The sequence below is a fragment of the Dama dama genome, chromosome 1 (genome assembly GCF_033118175.1).
Source record: "Dama dama isolate Ldn47 chromosome 1, ASM3311817v1, whole genome shotgun sequence".
NCBI classification, from domain to species: Eukaryota; Metazoa; Chordata; class Mammalia; order Artiodactyla; family Cervidae; genus Dama; species Dama dama.
In genome coordinates, this window is record NC_083681.1 from 77,789,965 (window position 1) to 77,814,763 (window position 24,799).

Sequence of the window (24,799 nt, forward strand, 5' to 3'; positions counted from 1 at the left end):
TAATGAGTTTAGTGCTTTTCTGGATATGAACAGATGTAATAACTGGGCTCATAAAATCTCCTCCTGAAAATATCTAACTATCTGAAGACTTTTCCTGCAAGTTTTTCCAAGAGCACAGAGTGCCTTATTCCTGTTCTCCACTCTTAATTCCTTTCAGAGGGTATTGCATGTCAGCAGCTGCAGCAGCACTTGATTTATTCCTTGCAGAGTAGCTGTCACATGCCAATTTGTAGTTGACAAATTCCTTCTTTCCTTCTTTCCTTTCTCCCCTCCAGCTCCCTCCCTCCCTCCCTTCCTTTTTCATGTCTTCATTGAGTGTCTCTATAATGTCAGGCAGTCTCTACTCTTACGGATATTGCAAGTTACAGTGGAAGACTAAGGAATCACACAGATAGATGCAAAAATATACCTCTAGTAATTACTACAGAGTATATCACAAGGACACCCCACTCCAGTACTCTTGCCTGGAAAATCCCATGGACGGAGGAGTCTGGTAGGCTACAGTCCATGGGGTCGCTAAGAGTCGGACACGAATGAGCGACTTCACTTTCACTTTTCACTGGAAATGGTAACCCACTCCAGTGTTCTTGCCTGGAGAATCCCATGGATGGTGGAGCCTGGTGGGCTGCTGTGTATGGGGTCGCACAGAGTCGGACACGACTGAAGCGACTTAGCAGCAGCAGTAGCAGCATATCACAAGGAGGCCTTGAATTAACAGAGAGGCTTCCTTGAAATCTTTACCAAGCAAAGGGCTCACTGCTTGAAGCATGTAGAAACCAATACTATGGCAGCAGCTTTTGAGAAGAGTGTTTTGAGGCCAACTGGCAAGGAGATGCGGGAAGGGCTCAATCTGTGTCTTTGATCTGGGATTCGATCAAACATTATGAGTTGTGGAGGATGTATTAGTTGGCAGAAATGTTGGTGGAGCAGGTTTCAATTAGTGGGCTTTGGAACCTGTCCTTTTAGGATAAGATATGGTTGAAGCTTCAACATGGGATCTTCTAGGACGGAGAACCCTTCGCTTCTAAAAGGATTCTGGCATTCAAGTTCTAGTCACGTCCTGATCTTTTAGTTCCCTGAAGGTGGTATGGGGACTTAGTTTTTGGGTGTTATTTGAGGTCAGACATTCTTCCCTTGTGCCTGCTTTGGCTGCCTGGGCCTGAAGCTGAGGGAGGGAGTGGCACAAGGAGGGAGAGGGTTCTCGGAGGAAGGCCGGTGCTGGTAGTCTGCTGGCAATCACCAGGTTGCAGATTGCAACTTTATTCCAAGGGCAATGGGAATCCATTGAAGAATTTCAGGTGGAACTGTAACATAACTCTCATGAGTCATTTAGCTTAAATGGAAGTCTACCCAATTAAGCCGTCTTTATTCATGTGGCCAGTGAGCAGAGGTCAGACATGATCCACAGGATTGATCATCTGAATTCTAACGCCATGCTCAGTGATCTGGGAAATTGTGAAAGTAATAGACCTTGGTATCCTCCTATGGGAAGCTTATTGAACAAGCTATTAAACAAAAATTCAACAGAGTAAATTTAAAGATTTCATTGGCTTTATTCAATGACCTCTGAATCAAGCAATATCCCAGTTAGCAAGCAGAGGGGAATTCTGAGGGGTTGTGCAAATGGAAGGTTTTTATAGGAAGAAAGGAGGGGCAAGGAAGCCATCAGCAAAGTATATTGAGGGCAGACACCTTCTTTTTTTTGGGGGGGGGAGGAATTACAAGGGTTCTATCATGCAGATATATATATATATATATATATATATATATATATATATATATATATATATCTTCTTTCTCAGGGCAAGGGGCAGGAATGGAGAAGGAGTAAAACACAACAAATTGCCACCACGTCACCTACCCCAAAATTCCAGACTAGATGATTAAGATTACATTTCTGGGGAAGGCTGTAACTGCAATTATGTCAGGTATTGTAGAGGTTTGGTACCATGGGCTTTAGCACAAGTGACACTTTTGGGGCCTGTGGTTTTCTCTTTAGCACATGCACATCTGCATTATGTTTGTGGATGCATGCAGTATGCCTCCTTCCAGAGGGCTCCGTACTTCTTCAGGGCCCTGCAAGAGGAGCAGACAAAATCATGAGCGGGTGAGACTCAGGTCAAAGGAGCTACTTCATGGAACATTTGCTCTTTTACTTAATACTTTACAACATTGTCATTTTCAGCTATATCTGAAAAACCTCTTTCTATCTTGTCTGGCGGAGGGAGTCAAATACACTGATTTATATTTTAGAAGGCAAGCTCACATTTTCTATATGAAGGAGACTGATATTTTGTTTTATGCTTTTCTGTACTCCAAAGCATCACTTTCCTTTTCTCCAGTATTAAAAGAAAAAGCTCTGCTGAATCTCTGTAAGATAAACCATATGACTATAAACCAACTCATCCTGTAGCCACCTACCTCTCCTACTTTATAAAGTGAAACATTTTTCTAGGCTCTGGTGATACAGCACTGAATGGGAGTGATGAGAGTCTTGTCCACCTGGAGTTCCTGGTCTGCACTGGGAGACACATATTATCCAATATGCTATTTAATCATGATTGTGATAAAAGTCAGACATGAAGAGAAGCAAGCATGTGACAGGTTTAGTCTTGGGGGCAAGGGAGGACTGAGATGAAGAAAAGACCTTTCAGGTGAGCTTTGGAGAGGGAATGGAACTTGAGAAGGTGACAGGAGGGGGAAGGCAGGTTGGCAGATTATTCTAGGTAGAAGAAAAAGTGACCAAGGATGTGTCACGGGCAAGGGATAGGGAGTTATGTAGCAAGTGAAGTGAGGTCAGATATCGGGAGGGCAGGAAAGGAGGAGGGCAGTGGTAGAAAGTGAAGATGGATCACTGCTCAGGGGTCAGATCTGACCAGGTCTAGCCTTGATGGCTTATTTATTCATATTAATAAGGTACTGTTTTTCTTTTTCCTAATCTGAAAATAAAAAAAAATCAGCCAAGGTTTTGGCTGTTAATTTGATGGGCACAGGATTCTCTAGGGAGCTGTGCAAACTTTAGGATGAGTATGGATTCTCAGTACCTACAGGAAGAGTCACCCCTGCCTGTTCCAGCAGACCCTGCAAGAATCTTAGTTTTCAACCCCGATCCAGATGAATGGAGAGTCCTTCCAACTGGTTAAATTCTAAAGCATGTCAAGGTTTGTGGATGATACAAAGACAAATAATACAGAACCCTGGTTTATAAGAAGCTTGTAATTAAGTTTGGCACCAAGGTATTTTCACTAAGAAGTACCTAGAAGGCAGCAGGTAAATGGTAGGAATGACTGTTATCATTTCTCTGTTAGTGTTGTTCCTTATAGAGCCTCCTGTCCATGCTGGGCACATGAATGTTCCTTAATAAATAGCTATTGACTGTATGATTTATAAAGCTGTGAAGAGTCTGGGGACCAGCAGTGAAGGGAAATGAGAGCTGTGGGTTGGGGGACTGTTATTACCTGAGAGTATCTCCAAATGCCTTCAACATGGGCTTATTCACATACGGCAGTCCATGCTTGGCACACAGTGACTTCACCAGAGGTGCCACCTTGTGGTAATTATGGCGTGGCATTGTGGGAAACAGACTAGGGAAAAAGAGGATATATAAAACTTTTCAGACCTAAAGAGAAACCCAAAGCTCCCTTTCCCCTTTAACAAAATAAAATGGGATCAGCCACGCAGACCCAACCTTGACCTTGCACAATACTTTTGTTCTGGGAAGTTAAAGACTTGCTGGCAGACTCATCTTATCCCTTCAGTTCAGTTCAGTTCAGTCGCTCAGTCATGTCTGAGTCTTTCTGACCCCATGAACAGCAGCACGCCCGGCCTCCCTGTGCATCACCAACTCCCGGAGTTTACCCAAACTCATGTTATTGAATCGGTGACGCCATTTAACCATCTCATCCTCTACTGTCCCCTTCCCTCTTGACTTCAGTCTTTCCCAACATCAGGGTCTTTTCAAATGAGTCAGCTCTTAACCCTCTACAAGCCTTGTGGGTGGCAGGTGTTTAGGAAGAATTAAGAGAATATGTTTTAGCTCCATCAACTGTTGATTTTTGGCCTGATCAAATGAAAGTGTACCATTTAGAACTTTCTACCATTTAGAACTACCCAGAGATCTGGAGATACTCAATCTCCCACCTTGCCCCTACTAATCTCTGTCTTAGATTCTGTCTTTCTAACTTCCTTAGCAAGAATAGATGAATGTATATTAAGTCATGGTAAAGAGCTAACAGTCCCAAGAAAGGAATAAGAAGTGAGGAGAGATGGATTTTTAATCCCAAGTTTTCATTAGTCAGCCAGATGACAGTCTTGGATGTAAACCTCTCCTTTAACAAAACTATGAGGAGTAATTTTTTGCTGAAATTGTCGAGCCCTAATATGACAAATAGAATGAAAACAATTCCTTGGACAAATAAGGTCTTGTTCCTTCTTTGACTATCATAGACTCACATGGCTTAGACAAAGAGAATGTGCAAAGCCTCTCCCCTGATACTCTGGAGAAACTGACTCTCAATGTTTTAACTTGCATCAAGGCGTGAACTACCCATTTCCTCTGTGTAACTGGCCCATGGGTAAAGGATTTCCAGATACCATTTAGAAATTGCAGCAGGGACTCCACTTCATTTATTTTGTAACCTTGGCTCTAAAGACACAGATAAGTAAATATTTGAATTATAGCATAGTTAAGTTTGAACACAAGTTGGTTACCCAAGTGTCCTGATTTCTCTTAGGTTTTGCCAAGAAAGCAAATGCAAAGAGATTCCTAAGCCCATCGGATTCTGGAAACTGAGTCACTGATACTTTTCCAAGATTTCACTCCATGTACTCGCAATTGTGACACTTCCTTCATTTCTTTCTTCCTTTCCTTAACATTGTTGTTAATCCTTTAGAGAATCCTGGTTCATTTTTTTCCCTTAAGATTGTGGGTCTATTGCTCCGCTCTGGACTATATGGAGGGCAGTTACAAGTAACAGCCCTTGCCCTTTATCGTGAACTATTTCTCTTACTCACTGGTGCTCAATTTGGAAGTTCAAGTGCCCAGTGAACCAGTCGTTGAAAAAGGACTGTTCAACGTTACAGGTGGCCAAGACCTGCAAAGAAAAAGCTTACATTAGATGTAAATGAACTCATGATAAACAAGGGATTTAGTTACTCTGTTATTCATCCATCATTCAGCAAGTGCTGATGGAGTAAGCATTTTGTGTAACAAACCATGAGGGATAGAAATAAGTCCCAGGTCTCAGGGACCTGACAATTATAAAGGAAATAAGTCATTTTGCTAAGAAGTATAGATAAGGCAATAGATATGAAGAAGTAAATAGGATTTGAGAGGACTAAGTCACTATTTGCCCTCAAAATCAGAAGACTAAGCTGTCATGAGTAAGGAGTTTGGCAGATGGAAGTGGGATTGTAGGACTCTGGTAGAAATTATAGGAGTTTGAATGTTATTACCACAGAATAGACTTAAAGGACTTCTAAATGAGGAATAAAGCATACAAGGGCTTTAATCAAGGGTTTTGTGCATAGAAATACATTTATTAATATATACAAGTAGCTTCCTTTTTAATCTCATGTATTTTATTTTATTCAAAGACAGACTGAGAAGAAGTTCATAGGATTCTCCAGACTACTTAGAATGCTTATGAATGTGATTTTATTCAGTGCCTTTCTAAGATTTAATCCTTGTTAGGGTTGTTGCCATTTTGGATGTTATTTTTGCAGTTATTCTAAGTCACGGTTCCTCGAAGTATACTTTAGAGAACCTTGGGGTTCCCTAGGACACTTTCAGGGGATCTTTAAGGTCAAAATGATCCCCATAATACTTCTGAGACAGTATTTGCCTTTTTCATTCTCATTCATACATGCTTATAGCATGGGTTTTACCAGAGGCTATTAAACATGGGATGATGTCATCACTCTGATGTTAACCTTTATTGGCTTTATCTTGTTATTTTAAAATTAATAGATATTTTAAAACTCTCAGATTCAGTTTCAAATACAGTAAGTATCAGTGGATATAACTTCCACAAATGAAAGCTCTTTGATGTTCTCAATAAGTTTTAAGAGTAGTTTCTTGACCAAAAAGATTGAGAAGCACTACCGTGTGGAATGTCCACTGAATATGGAACTGGGCATGGAGGAGGAAGCAGTATGATGCCTGGATTCTCCACTTAATCATGGCACAGCCAGTGTTAGGCTTAGGAGGCAGTTGTATTTGCATGGGTCACCAATCTTTTAATCGTTAACAGCATGCTTGCAGAGAAGGCAGTCTCCTCTCTGGGCCCCAGCACCTATACAATGAAATGAGGGGGATTCCAGGGTTCTTCCTTCTGTTATTCTAGGAGTGTGAGATTCATTGAAAGACTGAAAGATTCATTGAAAGATTCATGTTGAGGCAGGTTTAGTAAACCTTGCCTGTAAAGTGCTACCCAGTAAATGTTTTAATTGTGCATCACAGCTATGCAGTTCTACTGTTTAAGAATGAAAGCTATCATAGAGAATAGGTAATGTATTAGTGTGACTGTGCTCTAATAAGACTACCAAAACACACACTGGGCTAGACTGGCCCTTTGGCTGTAGTTTATTAAGACTTGGTTAAGAGCAAAAACTCTTGAGAGTCTCTTGGACTGCAAGGAGATCCAACCAGTTCATCCTAAAAGACATCAGTCCTGGGTGTTCTTTGGAAGGACTGATGTTGAAGTTGAAATTCCAATACTTTGGCCATCTGATGCGAAGAGTTGACTCATTGGAAAAGACCCTGATGCTGGGAAAGATTGAGGGCAGGAGGAGAAGGGGACGACAGAGAATGAGATGGTTGGATGGCATCACCGACTAAATGGACATGGGTTTGGGTAAACTCCAGGAGTTCGTGATGGACAGGGAGGCCTGGCGTGCTGTGGTTCATGGGATCGCAGAGAGTTGGACATGACTGAGTGACTGAACTGAACTGAAGTGAAGAGCAAAGGTTCTGAAATCAAACTGCTGAGGTTTAAAACCTGCTTCTACGGAACTCCCGCTGGTCCACAGGTTAAGACTGTGTACTAAACACAGGTTTGATCCCTGGTAGGAGAACTAACACCCTGCATGCCACACAGTGTGGCCAAATAAATAACTAAAACCTGCTTCTACCAGTTAGCTGTGTGATCTTACACAAGTTATATAACTTATTCTACCTCAGTTTTATAATTTTTAAAGTGGGAATACTCTGAGCACATAGCTACATGTAGCTACATGCAAAAGAGTTGACAGTGCCTGGCCCCTGGCAAGCCTCTAATAAATATTATTTGAGGTAAGCAGATGGCAATCAGGATGCTTTGGTGGATGCTTTCCCAAGAACTGCATTATTACCTGAGTGCTGAACCAGTCCTGGTTCTCCTCGTTGCTCATTTTCATTGGTATGTGGCTCATCTGGGTAACATATGCCATCCACGGACCCTCAAGAAACCTTTAAGAGAATAAAAGGAAGATGTGATCACTCCTTGGGGAGTTTCAGTTCCAGTCACTGGGCTTGCATACCCACTTGCAGATCTGGCTGAGCATTAGAGGAAATGGCAGTAACTCAAAAGATCCAATAAAGTGGTGGTTATTTGTTTTCCATCTTTGTAGACTTTTAATATCTAAAGATGGCACACTAGGTAATCAGTCACAGTCCCTGTCTTGCAGCCTACTGTACCAGAGCAGTGTCCCCAGTATTTTCTGAAGGCGTTGGTGCAAGGCTCAGAAAATACCTAGATAACTGAAGGTCAGGCTTCCCTGCTGGTTCAGTGGTCAAGATTCCATCTGCCAATGTAGGAGATCTGGGTTTGATTCCTGGGTCAGGAAGATCCCCTGGACAAAGAACTGGCAACAAACTCCAGTATTCTTGCCTGTGAAACCCCCAGAGCAGAGGAGCCTGGCAGGCTACAGTCCATGGGGTCGCAAAAGAGTCAGACATGACTTGGCGACTAAAGCAACAACAACTTAAGCATATATGCAATGTGATTAAGAGCTTGGCTGTTGTCATCAGATAGAACTGGGTACAAGTTGTGATTTGGCACTGCTACTGGCCCTTATTTGCTCTTGAGTAAGTGATTTCATTCCTCTGAACTTTAGTTCTCTTACCAGAAAAATGAAATTGGTACTATCTACATTGCCTGGTTGTGCATTTTTTGATTACATCAAATAAGGTAATGCATGTAGAGTGAGTGAAATCGCTCAGTCGTGCCTGACTCTTTGCGACCCCGTGGACTGTAGCCCACCAGCTCCTGCATCCATGGAATTTTCCAGGCAAGAATACCGGCGCGGGTTGCCGTTTCCTTCTCCGGGGGATCTCCCCCACCCAGGGATGGAACCCGGGTCTCCCACAAGGCAGGCGGGCGCGTTGCTGTCTGAGCCAGCAGGGAGGCCCACCGTGAGCCCTCAGCAGCGGAGGTCCTGCAGCTGCTATGAGCAGGGACGCGAGTGATGAGGGAGGGATGCATCGCTAGGTGAATGGGGTGATTCAGTTTAAAGTGCTTTTGATGTGGGGAAAATCTCTAGTCATAAAATAACTTTTTAAAAAACTGGGCTCCTCTCCTACTATCTTTGGTAAGAATTATGATGTCCAGCTGGATTACAGTTTGAAGGACTTGGTGATCAGGCAGAATGCAATTGTCCTTTGAGAATCATGCAGGTCCACTTAAATGTGAATATTTTTAAGTAAACACACAGTACTACAAGATTAGTGCTTTCCTGAATCCACAGTTGAGGAACCACATACTGGATAGATGACTATGGAGCCTGAATATCTTTGGATTTCGGTGACTGAGGTGGGTCTAGGGACTAATCCTCCTCAGATGCTGAGGGATTACTATACTGCAATTGGGAATTAATCACGTGGGAAAAAAAGGCATTATTGGGAAATTCAGTTTCCAAGAAACTCAACTACTTCAGCTGCTTTACCCCACATTTTCTTGGAAACGTTTCAGTTACAAGAATGTGGTCTGGTGTCATAATCTGCTAATCATTGCTAATCATAAATAGCTCAGTTAAGGAAGGTAAGAGGACCATCCAGGTAATAAGAGTAGGAGAATATTAATGTTTCCTTACTTGATTAAATATATGAGCACCATGGTTCCGAAGATTCCATAGAAAGGGCCAAATGTGATGAAATAGCGGATATAAAAGCTGCTGACCCAGGCAATGTCCTGCGGAAAGAAGTGCTTGAAAGTTAAGCTAGTGGAAATAAAACTGGCTAAATCTTATATCCTGATACTCAGGGAAGCTACATCTGGAAAGAACCAAGCATTTATATTTTCCCTTTTCTCCCAGCCTGATCTAGCTTTAGAGAAGGAATCGAGTTACTCACCTTCCAGGCCCTTCTGCGGTACATTGCTAGAATCGATTTCATGTTGATATACACCAGCATGAAAAGGGGGGCCCCAACTGAAAACAAACAAACAAACAAAAAGTTCATAAACAAATGAGCTGATATGATTCCTGTGAAAGTTAATGGGAGTCGATCTCCTTAACATGTGAACAAATGAGCAGATATGATTCCTATGCAAGCTAGTGGGAGTTGATCTCCTTAACATGCTACCCCTGGAATATTGCCCCTGAGAAGGGATGCAAGGTGGAGATCCACAACCACATCCTGGATGCTGTTGGGCTTTTAGAGTCTCTGAGGCTGAACCAGGACTTTGGTTCAAGCTCCCTTAAGGAGACTAGGGAAGCTTTGAAGATCTGAGTCAATCCTGATGAAGGTATCCTGGAAGGGCTTCTGCTCTGAGCTTTCAAGTTTTCTCAAGGTCTCTGGAATCCTTCAGTCCTTCACACTCCTTCGTGTTGGGCCCTGTCACAATATGTCGAGGTGGCAGATGTAGAGCAGGCATACTGAGTCTGGCCAGATAGTTATTTACCTGCCCTTCCCCCAGGACCAGTGAAGTTGCCTGGAGCACATAGGAGTCATATGGAGACCCTTCAGACTTTCACAACTCTCTCCTTGATCAAACTTGAGTCAGATGCTCTGGATCCCTTTCCTGACTAGGCTTCACACTTGACCTGTAAACTTTCAAAGTCTGTGAATTGTCAGCCCAGATGATTTTGTCCACCCTACACACTAAGAGACTCGCACAAATGCTAGAAATAGTTTCTAAGAACAATTCAGGGCCATGCTCCTGGGATGACTCCAGCCCCCTTAAAATTCTTGCATGAGAAAGTTCAAGACTGTCCAAAGAACTTACTGCTTGTTCAGTAGGCTTCTGACCTCCTTTTTCTTTGATCATTTGTTAGAAAACTTACAATTATAAAATTCTTACTCTGTCCCTCTGGAATGGATTGTCCCTGATCCAGAAATGTCTTTCTCAAGGACTTGGGAGTCATCCCTTTGAAGTACAATCTTGCAGGATCGGGCTCTGTCCTGCAGCCTTTGGGAAGGTAAGGAGTTTGACTTTGATAAGCGCCAGTGAGGAGACACACATGGCTTAACCACACGACCAGCTTCCCCTCCCTTTATCCTCTTTCCCTAATTTCTTTTAGCATATCTCAGTGTTTTAAAAGTCTCCCAACTTTCTTTTCTGAGAGTTGAGCTCAGCTTGTAGTGAAGTACCTTTCCCTACTACAGGAATCTGCATGAAAGCTGTCTCCCCATCTTTATGAAATGTCAAGCTTCATCTCTCTTTGACGGGTTGAGTACGACTCATATGTACCTGTCATACTAAGTTGAAGACATTTGAAAGAAAATGACAAAATGAAACAGCTCCTGAGGACGATGTGGTTTGTAAGCTGGGCATTCTGCAGTGAAGTTACAATATTCACCCATTTGTCATAAGCTAAGGCTGTATTGTTTTACTACACACAGGAGGAGAGTTCAGACAAAAGACCCCAACAGTTTTTTCTTATGTGAATACACATCTGTCTGGGTTGGAGTAGTTCCCTTTCAAACAGGGGCACCAATGTCCTCCACACCCTTTTTGGTCCTGAAAGAGAATAACCGCATTAGGAGAAGTCCTCAGAATTCTAGCACTGGAAGAGGCTGCAGTGGTGGTTGAGCCTCGTGTCTCAGAAAATGGACTCACAGGCCATCCCGGTCAGGCAGGAGACAGATGACCACTGGTGGCCAGTGTTTGGGCGAGCCAGATCATCTGCAACCGCTTCTCAATCTTAACACTGTTGGCATCTTAGGGTCAGATAATTCTTTACTGTTCAGGGCTGTTCTGTGTCCTGTAAGGCATTTCATGACATCCCTGGCTTCTGCCCCGTGGATGTCAGTACCATTCTCCTGCTTTGTTGTGATAATCAAAAAAGTATCTATACGGTGTCAAACGTCCCACTGGGGGCAACTATGCTCTTAGGTGAGCACCACTGATCTACGGGAAATGTTTGGAATCTTCCTTCATTTGGGTTTCTTTTCAAAATGAGTAAGCATGTTTCAGACGAGCATATTTTGGGGTCCTAAACTTTTCTTTGTGAGCTCTCATAAATTTGACTTGGTTTAGAGCAAAACATTTTGCTTCTAATATTTTCATTGGTATTAGCATTATTCAGCTACCCTATTTTCTGTCAAGCCTAGAATATATCCAGATCTATCTTTCTATCTTATATGTGTATGTGTATGTGTGTGTGTGTGTGTGTGTGTGTGTGTGTGTATGTGTCCACTAAAATACCTTCTCCAGCTGTATGTAAGCTGTGGGAACAGTCAACTTTCTTCCACACAGAAGCTCTGCAGGTGACTTTTATTCATGAGGCTCTGCTTTTTCTGGCACCTATTGTCAGTGCTTGTGCATTCTTTTCCTGTTTTTCCTCCCTATCCATATGCCACTATCCTTTTCTTCTTCATAAGTATTGTATTTTTCCAGGACGAGAGTCACAGTTTCCAGACCCCTTGATTGGCATCCTGCCTCCCATCCTTCTTGGAACATCTCCTTCCCTGTACAGTAGCCAGAGTGATGAGATGCCCAATAAGAATGCCTAATTGCTTTTCTATTTTCCTTTTCAGATTTCACCCAGGTAAGTCTGAAATAAAGCATGCTGCTTTTCTGAGGCACAACTAGACATGGGATCGTCTCTCTGTGGGAGGATTTCAGTCATGCCCTCTGGTTTGACAACAGTTTGCTTCAAGGAAATGGGATGATAAGGATTGTGGCTCCCTGTGTGACTCACCCATGCAGAAGTACAGGTGCTGCTTCTCGTAGTTGATGAATTTGATTTTGTTCTTGCCATACTGAATGAAGAGAGAATAAAACTAAAGTAAGAACGATATAGACTTCTGTTATTATACTCAAGGTTGTGTGTGTGTGTGTGTGTGTGTGTGTGTAGAATCTCTATAGAAGAAGCCATCTTGTCAGAGTTCATTTACTGTCAAACTGAAGCCACTGAAGAACCAGAACTGAAGGGGGAGGACATATTGTGGTGCCTTTTTCTTTATTTCAGTTCACTTGTGTTCAGTTGCTCAGTCATGTCCAACTCTTTGCAACCCCAAGAATCACAGCACACCGGGCCTCCCTGTCTATCACCAGCTCCCGGAGTCTACTCAAACCCATGTCCATCGAGTCGGTGATGCCGTCCAGCCATCTCATCCTCTGTCGTCCCCTTCTCCCCCTGCCCCCAATCCCTCCCAGCATCAGGGTCTTTTCCAGTGAGTCAACTCTTCACATGAGGTGGCCAAAGTACTGGCGTTTCAGCTTCAGCATCAGTCCTTCCAATGAACACCCAGGACTGATCTCCTTTGCGATGGACTGGTTGGATTGCCTTGCAGTCCAAGGGACTCTTAATAGTCTTCTCCAACACCACAGTTCAAAAGCATCAATTTTTCAGTGCTCAGCTTTATTCACAGTCCAACTCTCACATCCATACATGACCCCTGGAAAAACCATAGCCTCGACCAGACACACCTTTGCTGACAAAGTAATGTCTCTGCTTTTTAATATACTGTCTAGGTTGGTAATAACTTTCCTTCCAAGGAGTAAGCGTCTTTTAATTTCAGGGCTGCAATCAGCATCTGCCGTGATTTTGGAGCCCAAAAAAATAAAGTCTGACACTGTTTCCACTGTCTCCCCATCTATTTCCCATGAAGTGATGGGACCAGATGCCATGATCTTAGTTTTCTGAATGTTGAGCTTTAAGCCAACTTTTTCACTCTCCTCTTTCACTTTCATCAAGAGGCTTTTTAGTTCCTCTTCACTTTCTGCCATAAGGGTGGTGTCATCTGCATGTCTGAGGTTATTGATATTTCTCCCAGCAATCTTAATTCCAGCTTGTGCTTCTTCCAGCCCAGTGTTTCTCATGATGTCTGTGCATATAAGTTAAATAAGCAGGGTGACAATATAGACCTTGGCATACTCCTTTTCCTATTTGGAACTAGTCTGTTTTTCCATGTCCAGTTCTAACTGTTGCATCCTGACCTGCATACAGGTTTCTCAAGAGACAGGTCAGGTGGTCTGGTATCCCATCTCTTTCAGAATTTTCCACAGTTTATTGTTGATCCACACAGTCAAAGGCTTTGGCGTAGTCAATAAAGCAGAAATAGATGCTTTTCTGGAACTCTCTTGCTTTTTTGATGATCCAGTGGATGTTGGCAATTTGATCTCTGGTTCCTCTGCCTTTTCTAAAACCAGCTTGAACATCTGGAAGTTCTCAGTTCACGTATTGCTGAAGGCTGGCTTGGAGAATTTTAAGCATTACTTTACTAGCATGTGAGATGAGTGCAATTGTGCAGTAGTTTCTTTATTTAAATGTGGGCAATTCTTGCAGGGATGGTTCATTCCATTTGACTTCAGGGATTGTTATCATTTATTATTATACCCATGGGAGCCATTTTGAGATTTGTCCTGGTGTGGAATGGAGTGATAATGGAGGAGAAATATTTCTGATAAGTTTTTAAGGTCTTCTTCAACCTATGTGCTTAGAATTCTGCTTGAAGCACAGTCTGCTTGTATCCATTCATCCATTTAACAGATATATGTTGAATGGTTGTGTTATAAAACACATAGTCATAACCTCTAGTATCTACTTCATCTTTCCTCCTTTAATTCCATCGTGGATCTCATGCTGTGATGTACTCATTTTAAGGCTTGATAATATATAATCTTACCACCGGGAATTTGAGTCATTTCCTAGGGGTCTTCTTAGTTAATTTAGTCTGTGCCCAAATGCAGAAAGGCAGCAAATATCTTGAGAGGAGGCATAGACGTAATGGTTTATCTGTATTACCTAAGAGACACTTAATAAATGTTTGGTTGAAGAGATTAATGAATGAATGATAATTCAGATCTCCTCTATAATTTTACCATATGTTCAGTCAGTTAAAACACTGTGAGCACTGTTTAATTTTTTGCTTTTCCCATTCTTTTGATACCTTCCCTTCTACATATTTCTTCTGTTCTTTGGATATTAGACTTGACCCTTCTATCTCTTACTATCATAAATCAAAATAAATGTCGCGGTGATAAAGTAATGATAGTTATTTGCAGTTACTCCCAAGCTTCTGGATATTTAAGTGGTAGGAAACTTGAAAGAGGGAGGCGGTGGGAAATTTTGGAGAGTTGGCAAATGTAGGTGAAGGATTGACTTTTGAGTATGGCTCTAAAGGAGAAGTCTAACTTTTCCAGAGTATGAGAACAGGACCTGGCCCTAGAGGATTTAATTAATACTTGTTAAAGGGATGAGTGTTTGAAGAAAGTGGTAGAAAGACTGACAGTAAAATAGGAAGAACAGAAACATTTAAGGCTTATCAGAATTAGTTTTGTTGCAAAACAATGAATTTTAGAGATTTAATGATTTTAAGTAATGTGCAGTTGCCTTGAAATTATAGTATACAGAACCTAAGGCTCGAGGGATATGTCTCTAGAATGTTGGAGAAGTGATGATGTCTCCATCCTCTGTGAAGAGGCAGCATGTGAACTGGATACAATTCTACAGAAAGCATTTCTGGAGGGGGTCAGGCTGCCTCATGAACTCCAGTGAGACAAATCTCCATTGCTGTGAGGGAATGAGGAGAGAAGTCAAAATGTCACAAGTTTAATGATCAGCTGAGTTCACAGGGATTCCCTGGTGGCTCAGACTGTAGAGAGTCTGCCTGAAATGTGAGAGACCCTGGTTGGATCCCTGGAGAAGGAAATGACAACCCACTCCAGTATTCTTGCCTGGAAAATCCCATGGGTGGAGGAGCCTGGTGATCTACATTCCATAGCGCCTCAAAGAGTCAGACATGACTGAGCGACTTCACTGCAGGAGTTTGCAAACTTCAGAGAGCTCTGACTTGTTTGTGGAGTCATTGTGAAGAACAACTGACTGAAGACTACAAGGTTTCTTTCTTTCTTTTTTTCTTTATATCTCGGCAGGAGACTTTTTCTCCTAATTGGAAGAAGGTTGTCTTCCCAAACTGGGAAAACGTATTTTGAGAAAGTTGAACAATTCTGGTTACCACAAAGTCCACACAGCAACTGACCAAGCTACACTCCTTTGTTTTTAGAAAGCTCCTAAATTCTTCCAGAAGCAGATAGAGCCTCTTCCTAAGCACTTAATTCTCAGGATCCATCATTTCCTCTCGAGGAAAGATACCTTTCTGTGGTTATCCTTATACCTTCTATGTTGAAAGCAGACTCAGAAAATCTTAATAATCCTTACATGCTGGTTTTTAAGCTGAGGTTTAAGAAAGTCAACAGCTGGGACATCCTGGAGTTTGCCATCCTTTTTCAGTTGCTTAAGAAGTCTGAGTTAGAGGCGAGGTCCTAAGTGTATTATGAGGCATTTGAGCTGAGTTTCATGTGTAAATGAACCAAAATGAACCTAAACTAAAAATAGCAGCTTAGTTTCTTCCAACAGCTAGAATTAGTTGACATAACTAGATAGGTAGGTGTTTCATGATTTAGCACTTGTTGAATGTTCTGCCATGCCTTCTATGAGTGATTTAGCCTGAATGACTTTTAAGATCATTTAGTCATTCATTCCACATTATTTTTTTTCTTACAACACCAGATTTACTTATTTCAAATCTATATCCTGGACTTAAAAGAAGAAGAGATGCTCTGAAAACATGCTTGAAGCCAGTATCTCCAGCCTGATGTCCTCAAGACAAAGGTGTAGACCTTTCCAAGAACAACTTGCTGAAACATTTCTCTAGTGCTTAGTATTTCTGAACATACCTTGACAGGTTGTAAATCTCCCATAACAAGAAATGGGCCTAGATTAACATCTGGGTCTTTGAGGTAGATGTTTGTTTTGACATGGTGTTGGAAGTGCTGCATATTCCACCATTTTGCAGATAGGCCCTGAGGAGAAGAGAACATTCATTAGCTGCAAGATTTCTCTCCTGAAATATCTTTCATTATCAGAGTTTTCCAAAACTAAAGAAAATCAACTGAAAATCATCTGAATATTCACTGGAAGGACTGAGGCTGAAGCTGAAGCTCCAGTACTGACCACCTGATGTGAAGAGCCAACTCACTGGAAAAGACCCTGATGCTGGGAAAGATTGAGGGCAGGAGGAAAAGGGGATGACGGAGGGTGAGATAGTTGGATGGCATCACCGACTCAACGGACATGAGTTTGAGCAAACTTTATGAATTGGTGAAGGACAGGGAAGCCTGGTGTGCTGTGTTCATGGGGTCGCAGTGAGTTGGACATGACTGGTGCCTGCATAGTAACAATCAGAGTTTTCTGCCTACATCTCCAAAGTTTAATTAGGATATGGATTCCTGGAACATGCCGTCCCCCATGCCTGGGTCACAGAATGATTTATTGGCTAGAGGCTCTAAAAGCCTACCAGCAAATAATTATCTTATCCAGGAGCACAAATTCCAGGCTAAAACAACTCCTGATAATGAAGAAGATTAAAAACCGTTTAAATGAAATGTTTTTGCATCTTTTTTCCCTTTTTTATTTTTTTGTCCTCCTTTTAAAAAGAAACATGAAATAGGTAAAGCAGAGAGTATACTTCTTATTTTATAAATAAAGAAACTTCAGTTCTAAAACTAGATATTTCTCGGGGAAAATGGCCCCAGGGTTCCTACTTCAATGAATATTTTAAAGAGTCATGGATCTGAAGTCATCTCCTATGGGGGCTTGCCTCTGATCATCACATTTTCAGGTTTCAATGATCTTTTTAAATATAAATGAGAATAAACATATTTTAGTTGATGCTGAGCTCATATAATCTCTGATTAAGTTGTTTGGGATTATTTTTTTCTCTTTCAGTGAGAATCTGAAAGTTTTAACAGAAAAAGATTTGGAAGTGCATCAACTTAGTTGCATCCACTGGATGTATAAACGCTCCTGTGTGGTTTAGGAAAATTATCTACCCTTTGATGTTTAATTTCATCTTCAGTAAATATAGTATAATATGATGACATTTACCTGCATGGGTTATTTGAGGAGACATGAGATGTTGTATGTAGAATGCTGGCATATTGAGATATTCAATTTCTTTTCCCTTCCCATATTACATTAATCATTATTAGAAGAATAAGCAATAGTCATAGCTTTTACTGCATTTTTAATATCTCTCAAATTGATTAATATGTATTTTAGATCTGCAGTGTTCAATAGAGTAGCCATTGTCTATGTGTGGCCACTGAGCACTTAATATGTGACCAGTCAAATTGAGGCAGGCTGTGTAAGTATATAATACATACTAGATTCAAAGCCTCAGAATGAAAAAAGAAATGTAAAATATATTAATAATTTTTATATTTCTTTCATGTAAAAATGAAAATATTTGGAATATATACAGGAGTGATAAAGTTGGAAGAGGGTGTTTGCTGTGACCAGTGTGTTCTCTTGGCAAAATTCTGTTGGCCTTTGCCCTGCTTCATCTTGTTCTCCAAGGCTAAACTTGCCTGTTACTCCAGGTGTCTCTTGATTTCCTACTTTTGCATTCCAGTCCCCTATGGTGAAAAGGACATCTTTTTTTGGCATTAGTTCTAGAAGTTCTCGTAGGTCTTCATAGAACCATTCAACGTCAGCTTCTTCAGCATTACTGTTTGGGGCATAGCCTTTGATTACTGTGATATTGAATGGTTTGCCTTGGAAATGAACAGAGATCATTCTTTCATTTTTGAGATTGCATCCAAGACTGTATTTTGGACTCTTTTGTTGATTTTGAGGGCTACTCCATTTCTTCTAACGGATTTTTGCCCACAGTAGCAGATATAATGTTCACCTGAATTAAATTTGCCTATTCTGGTCCATTTTACTTCACTGATTCCTAAAATGTCAATGTTCACTCTTGCCATGTTCTGTTTGACCACTTCCAATTCTCCTTGATTCATGGACCTAACATTCCAGGTTCCTATGCAATATCACTCTTGACAGCATCAGACTTTACTTTCACCACCAGTCACATCCATAGCTCAGCGTTGTTTTCATTTTGGCTCCATCTCTTCATTCTTGCTGGAGTTATTTCTCCACTCTTCTCCAGTAGCATATTGGATACCTACCGACTTAGGAGTTCATCTTTCACTGTCATATCTTTTTGCCTTTCATACTGTTCATGGGGTTATTAAGGCAAGAATACCGAAATGGAGTACAAAATGAAGCAGGGCAAAGGCTAGCAGAGTTAGCTAGACTTGGATTACTGTGATACTGAGTGGTTTGCCTTGGAAATGAACAGAGATCATTCTGTCATTTGGTTTCTCACCAAATCCTAGAACATCATAGAAAAGCTGAGATCCAGCTGAAGTCCTAATTTTAGGGATGAGAACTCTGAGAGCCAGAGATGGAATCTGACTTGTTCGGGGTTGCACAGTGAGCGTTATCAGAGCCAGGGCTGAAACTGGCTGTCATCAATCCTTGTACTGTTATCAGGTTTCCACTCATGGTTCCATTCCTCCATCTATCCCTTCATGCATTCCACACATGCTTATGGATGGCCTACTGCATTTTAGGCACTCTGCTAGGCGCTGCATTTCAGGGGTGCATAGGGCAGTGTGCCTGTCCTCCTGGAGCATATGTGAGGGGGATAAGATCAACTGCCCTGCTTTTTCCAGCAGTCTGGGTTTTGCAACCCTCAACTCTTAAACAGAGCCATCTAACTTTCCTTGATTTCTCTCTTTTGTTAAACTTTTCTCTATTCTGCATCTTTTCTTTTATTTATACATAGTCCTCCCAGGACTAAAACGTTTGGCTCCAAGAAACATATGTCCAGACCCCTACTCATGACTTTATATCCCTACTCATGACTTTATAGGGTATATCTCCTGAGAGGTGGTTCTTTAACCGTGTACCAGGGATTGGGCCAAATAGTTTATTGGCTAAAAAAAAAAAACAAAAAACAAAAACAGAACTTCTTAAATAAAAATAAACCTTTTCTTCTAAACATTTAAAATTCTAATTTTAGCATATATGTTATAATGTCATGTGTGTGTGTGTGTGTGTGTGTATGCTAAAAAAAAAAAAAAACAAACTTCTTAAATAAAAATAAACCTTTTCTTCTAAACATTTAAAATTCTAATTTTAGCATATATGTTATAATGTTATGTGTGTGTGTGTATACATATATGATCACTACATTGTTTGTATATTTACATTTACTTGTGGGGTGTGTAGTAACATTTTTTGCTAAGAAGCATATGTATAAACCACTGCTTAGTGAAATGACTTTCAGAATCCCATCAAACTCCTGGAACATTCTATACCTTGAGATGACCCATCACAAATATTTGCATCAGGTGGTTCCACTTTGCCTTCTTAAACATGGATAGGTGTGCCATGTCATGCTGCAGAAATGAACACTGAGCCTGGAAGAGACAGGGTTGCAGTCAGAGAGGTTGACAAGGAAAGAAGAAAGCAGTAAGTGGGCCCGCTGGTGGGTTCGGGACCCCATGAGAACAGTGGAGATCTCTGTATCTGTCACACTTGCTGAGTGCTTTCCCGTCCCTGCACCTTTGCGCAGGTGGCTCTCAAAGCCTAGAATGTTCTCTCTACTGTCAGAATCGTCCAGTGTGGAATGGAAGGAGGATGCCTTTGGAATCAGACTGACTAGAGCTCTGAACTGTCCTTCACCACTTTACAAGTTATACAACTCTTGCCAAGCTAGTCGGTGGCTCTGAGCTCAGTTCTTTGTCTGAGAAGCAGGGATTATAACATTATACCTTGCTCATTCAGCTGTCTTGCAGCCAAAATACATGTAAAATTCCTGATAATGCTAAGCAGTCAAATATTTGTTTCTTTCTTGATTCCAGAAGTTGCTTTTCAAAGAATAAAGCAAGTTGACTTTTCAAGAAAAAAATTAGCATATAAAATTTTGTAATTACCATTGATGTTAATTCTCCATGAAATCATCCCCAATTGCCTCAATTAGAATTAGATGCCTCTTTCTGCTCCAAGAGCACATGCTCGTTTCTTTCCCTTCTGCCTTATATAATGTCCAGATATTTAAATGACCATCTCCTCCACTGGATGACTGCTGCCCAAGTGCAGGGTCAGGTGCGTTTCCCTTTGTGTCCACAATGCAGTGTTGTGGGCATAGAAGGCCCTCTTCAGAAGTCTGTGCTTCATTCAAAGCATTTATCAATTGCCCTGCTACACACCAGTTGCTGATTGCCATTTCTGCAGAATCCATGATCCTATTATCATGGGATAAATAGACTCTCTTCATAGACTGGTGTATTGATAAGTATTGGTGAAATGAGGCTTTTGGCTAGGGTCTCAGGGAATTTTTTAAAAAAATACATATAACTTCTTTTTAGTAGAATATTTTATTATGGAACAGCATGTATAAATAGTGATATATATGTGTATATGTGTGTGTGTATATATATATAGACACACACACACACATATAGGTATAAACTAATGTGGGTCTTTCTTTCTTAATGGTGGCTAAGAGGGTATAGAATCTGCCTGTAATGTGGGAGATTCGAATTTGATCCCTGGGTCAGGAAGATTCCCTGGTAAAGGGAATGGCAACCTACTCCAGTATTCTTGCCTGAAGAAATCCATGGACAGAGGAGCCAGTTACAGTCCATGGGGTCTAAAAAAATTGGAAACAACTGAGCGATTAAAAAGAAAACAAAATAAGTTCACATATGTGCTTATAGTCTTTGTAAAATCATAAAACAACCATGAAAAATGTTGGTTGGATAATGAATGAAAGATATAGGTAAAGGTTACATGGCCCAGAACGGAACTTCAGTTACTGACATTGTGTGGATACTATTGGGCAAAGGGTAGCAACTGTCAAGGATATTTACCACATGCCAGTCTCTGTTCTAGGTACTCTACAGAGTAACTTGTTTAGTTCTCCTCAGAATATTTTCATAAAAAAAAAAATCATTACCCTGTGTTACAGATGAGAGAACTGGGGCCCAGTGGGTTTTGATAACTTGCTGGTGTCAGACACTGATGAGTAGCTTGCCAGGAAGTGCCAGGCAGCCGCTGACACCAGTGTAAAGAGGGAAGAAAAAATTCTGAGGCTTCCCATAGATCCGCTGCCTGGGCTTAGGACACCTACTTACCTGAGCAACCGTGAGAAGACAAGAAATAAACATTGTGACAAGCCAGCCACTGCCAAAATGCCACACTATTACCCAAGCCAGGGCTTCCAAAACCAAGATCTGGGCAAGGTGAAGGAAGAAGAACCCCAGGTTGGCATTGAACAAATTCATGGTCTCTAATGTCCTCCGCAGTTCTTGGAAATCTTCCACCAACTGGGACTGTGAGATAAACGTACAAGAAAGGAATTAGTTCCCTCAGTGGAGTGGCAGCACAGATGAACATAATTATTAATCCATTTTATCAATGTATGATACCTTAATTTTATGAATAGACATTTATTTATTGAATAAATATAATTAGGCATAATTTAAACAAAAAAATGAAACCTTAAAAAATTAACAAAAAGCAAAATGCTAAAAACAAGTTATGATAAATTTGTTTTCCAGGAGAACAGACAGATGAGTAGTGATTTGTAAATTGTCCTCAAATTGCTATGGGACTTCTAATTTAATTCTTTTTTGGGGGATGGGGGAGGTTCAGTGAACAGATACACAAGTCTAAAAATTCTCTTTTTTAAACTGATTGATTAAATTTTTTCTTTGATGCAGATCATTTCTTTTGAAGTCTGTATTGAATTTGTGGCAATATTGCTTTTATTTTATGTTTTATTTATTTATTGCTGTGAGGCATGTGAGATCTTGGTTCCCTGACGAGGGATCAAACCTGCGCCCCTGCACTGAAAGGAGAAGTCTTAACGGCCGGGCTGCCGGGGAAGCCCCCATAAGAAGTCTCCTCCTTTCAGACAAAGGCCGCGTTGACGTGTGGGCGACGAGCAGCGTCGCACTGCCGTCAGGTGCACAGCACGTGACCCACACGCACTGTTCCCTCAGAGCCCAGTCCCCGGGCGGCCATTGTGAGGTACCGAGTGTAGGTCCCTGCCGAACAGCAGGGCCTTGCTGGTTGTCCGCTTTATGTGTAGACGTGAGTATCTATTCATAACAGTCGCCTTTTTAGATCAATGTGCTGTTTGGTCTCTGATTATACTTTGGGGGACTTTGCTATCTATACGGATCTCTGTTACTTTCTATGTTATCAGCTATTTAGCGTGTGCAAAAGATTCCTTTACAAAAGATAGAGTTCACTTAGATTAGCTCAAATGCTCAGAAACTCTACAGGAATGAGAAATTTGAAATAATAATAAAAAAGAGCTATGAACATAATCCTAGAAGCAAGAAAATTCATTTCAAATTCACTGATACAACTTTTAAATGATTCAGTGCCTTGGAAAGGTTTGGATGGGCTCATCTCTAGAGGCCCCATGAACATCAGAATTCTGGTGGCCATAGATAACTTTAGTAGATCACACAGTGTGCTAGTCCACAAAAGAGTCTGAAATAGAGTACTTGGGTACAAAAATAAAAAATGAAAGATGATCTCTGTTCATTTCCAAGGGAAACCATTCAATATCAGAGTAATCCAAGTCTGTGCTCTGCTCACTAATGCTGAAGAAGCTGAAGTTGGATGGTTTTCTGAAGAATTACAAGACCTTCTAGAACTAATACCAAAAAACGATGTCCTTTTCATCATCAGTTCAGTTCAGTCATTCAGTCATGTCCGACACTTTGCAACCCAAAGGGAAGCATGCTAGGCTTCACTGTCCATCACCAACTCCTGGAGCTTACTCAAACTCATGTCCATTTAGGTGGTGATGCCATCCAACCATCTCATCCTCTGTGATCCCCTTGTCCTCCCACATTCAATCTACCCCAGCATCAGGGTCTTTTCAAATGAGTCAGTTCTTCACAGCAGGTGGCCAAAGTATTGCAGTTTCAGCTTCAGCATCAGTCCTTCCAATGAATACTCAGGACTGATCTCCTTTAGGATGGACTGGTTGGATGTCCTTGCAGTCCAAGGGACTCTCAAGAGTCTTCTCCAACATCACAGTTCAAAAGCATCAATTCTTCAGCGCTTAGATTTCTTTCATCATAGGGGATTAGAATGCAAACGTAGGAAGTCAAAAAGTACCTGGAGGAACAGGCAAGCATAGCCTTGGAGTACAAAGTGAAGCTGGGCAGATGCTAACAGAGTTTTGTGAAGAGAACACACTGGTCATGACAAACACCCTTTTCCAACAACATAATAGATGACTCTACACATGGACATCACCAGATGGTCAATACCAAAATCAGATTGATTATATTCTTTGCAGCCAAAGATAGAGAAGCTCTATACTTCAGCAAAAACAAGACCAGGAGCTGATTATGGCTCAGATCATGAAATCTTTATTGCAAAATTCAGACTTAAATTGAAGAAAGTAGGGGAAACCACTAGGCCATTCAGGTATGACCTAAAGTAAGTCCCTTGCTGTTATACAGTGGAAGTGAGAAATAGATTCAAGGTATAAGATCTGATAGAGTGCCTGAAGAACTATGGACAGAGGTTCATAACATTGTACTGGAGGTGGTGATCAAAATCATCCCCCCAGAAAATAAAGGCAAAATGGCAAAGTGATGCCTGAGGAGGCCTTAGAAATAGCTGAGAAAAGAAGAGATATGAAAAGCAAAGGAGAAGAAGAAAGATATGCACATCTGAATGCAGAGTTCCAAAGAATAGCAAGGAGAGATAAGAAAGCCTTCCTCAGTGATCAGTGCAAAGAAATATAGGAACACAATAGAATGGGAAAGACTGGAGACCTCTTCGAGAAAATTAGAGGTACCAAAGGAAATTTTCATACAAAGATGGGCATAATAAAGGACAGATACCATATGGACCTAACAGAAGCTGAAGATATCAGGAAGAGATGACAAGAATACACAGAAGAACGACACAAAAAAGATCTTAATGACCCAGATAACCATGATGGTGTTGTGATCACTTACCTAGAGCCAGACATGCTGGAGTGTGAAGTCAAGTGGGCCTTAGGAAGCATCACTAACAATAAAGCTAGTGGAGGTGATGGAATTCCAGCAGAGTTGTTTCAAATCCTAAAAGATGATGCTGTGAAAATGCTGCACTCAATACACCAGCAAACCTGGGAAACACAGCAGTGGCCACGGGACTTGAAAAATCAATTTTCATTCCAATCCCAAAGAAAGGCAATACCAAAGGATCTTCAAGCTTCTTCACAACTGCAGTCATTCCACACACTAACAAAGTAATGCTTAAAATTCTCCAAGCTAGGCTTCAACAGTACGTGAACCGAAAATGTACAGATATTCAAGTTGGGTTTAGAAGAGGCACAGGAACCAGCAATCAAATTGCTAACATCTGTTGGATCATAGAGAAAGCAAAGGAATTCCAAAAGACATTTACTTCTGCTTCACTGACTATGCTAAAGCCTTTGACCATGTGGATCACAACAAACTGTGGAAAATTCTTCAATAGCTGGGAATATCAGGCCACCTGA

The 24,799-nt window shown here is 41.2% G+C and overlaps 1 protein-coding gene across 2 annotated transcripts in view; it reads right to left on the reverse strand.

The window, feature by feature from the left end:
• Positions 1 to 2,005: 2,005 nt before the first annotated feature.
• LOC133055949 (fatty acid desaturase 2-like protein FADS2B) overlaps positions 2,006 to 24,799 on the reverse strand; it is a 42,535-nt gene continuing 19,741 nt past the window's right edge. Inside the window, exons 3-12 of one of the 2 annotated variants that reach the window (XM_061141040.1) lie at positions 21,414 to 21,611; positions 19,593 to 19,694; positions 16,104 to 16,229; positions 12,121 to 12,181; positions 9,329 to 9,405; positions 9,070 to 9,167; positions 7,351 to 7,447; positions 5,014 to 5,093; positions 3,459 to 3,584; positions 2,006 to 2,076 (exon numbers count right to left, since the gene is read on the reverse strand). In XM_061141040.1, coding sequence (XP_060997023.1) covers positions 2,016 to 2,076; positions 3,459 to 3,584; positions 5,014 to 5,093; positions 7,351 to 7,447; positions 9,070 to 9,167; positions 9,329 to 9,405; positions 12,121 to 12,181; positions 16,104 to 16,229; positions 19,593 to 19,694; positions 21,414 to 21,611 — 1,026 coding nt within the window. In that variant the 3' untranslated portion in view covers positions 2,006 to 2,015. Of the gene's footprint in view, positions 2,077 to 3,458; positions 3,585 to 5,013; positions 5,094 to 7,350; positions 7,448 to 9,069; positions 9,183 to 9,328; positions 9,406 to 12,120; positions 12,182 to 16,103; positions 16,230 to 19,592; positions 19,695 to 21,413; positions 21,612 to 24,799 lie in introns of both variants that reach the window. The other variant, XM_061141032.1, reaches the window with a different exon arrangement.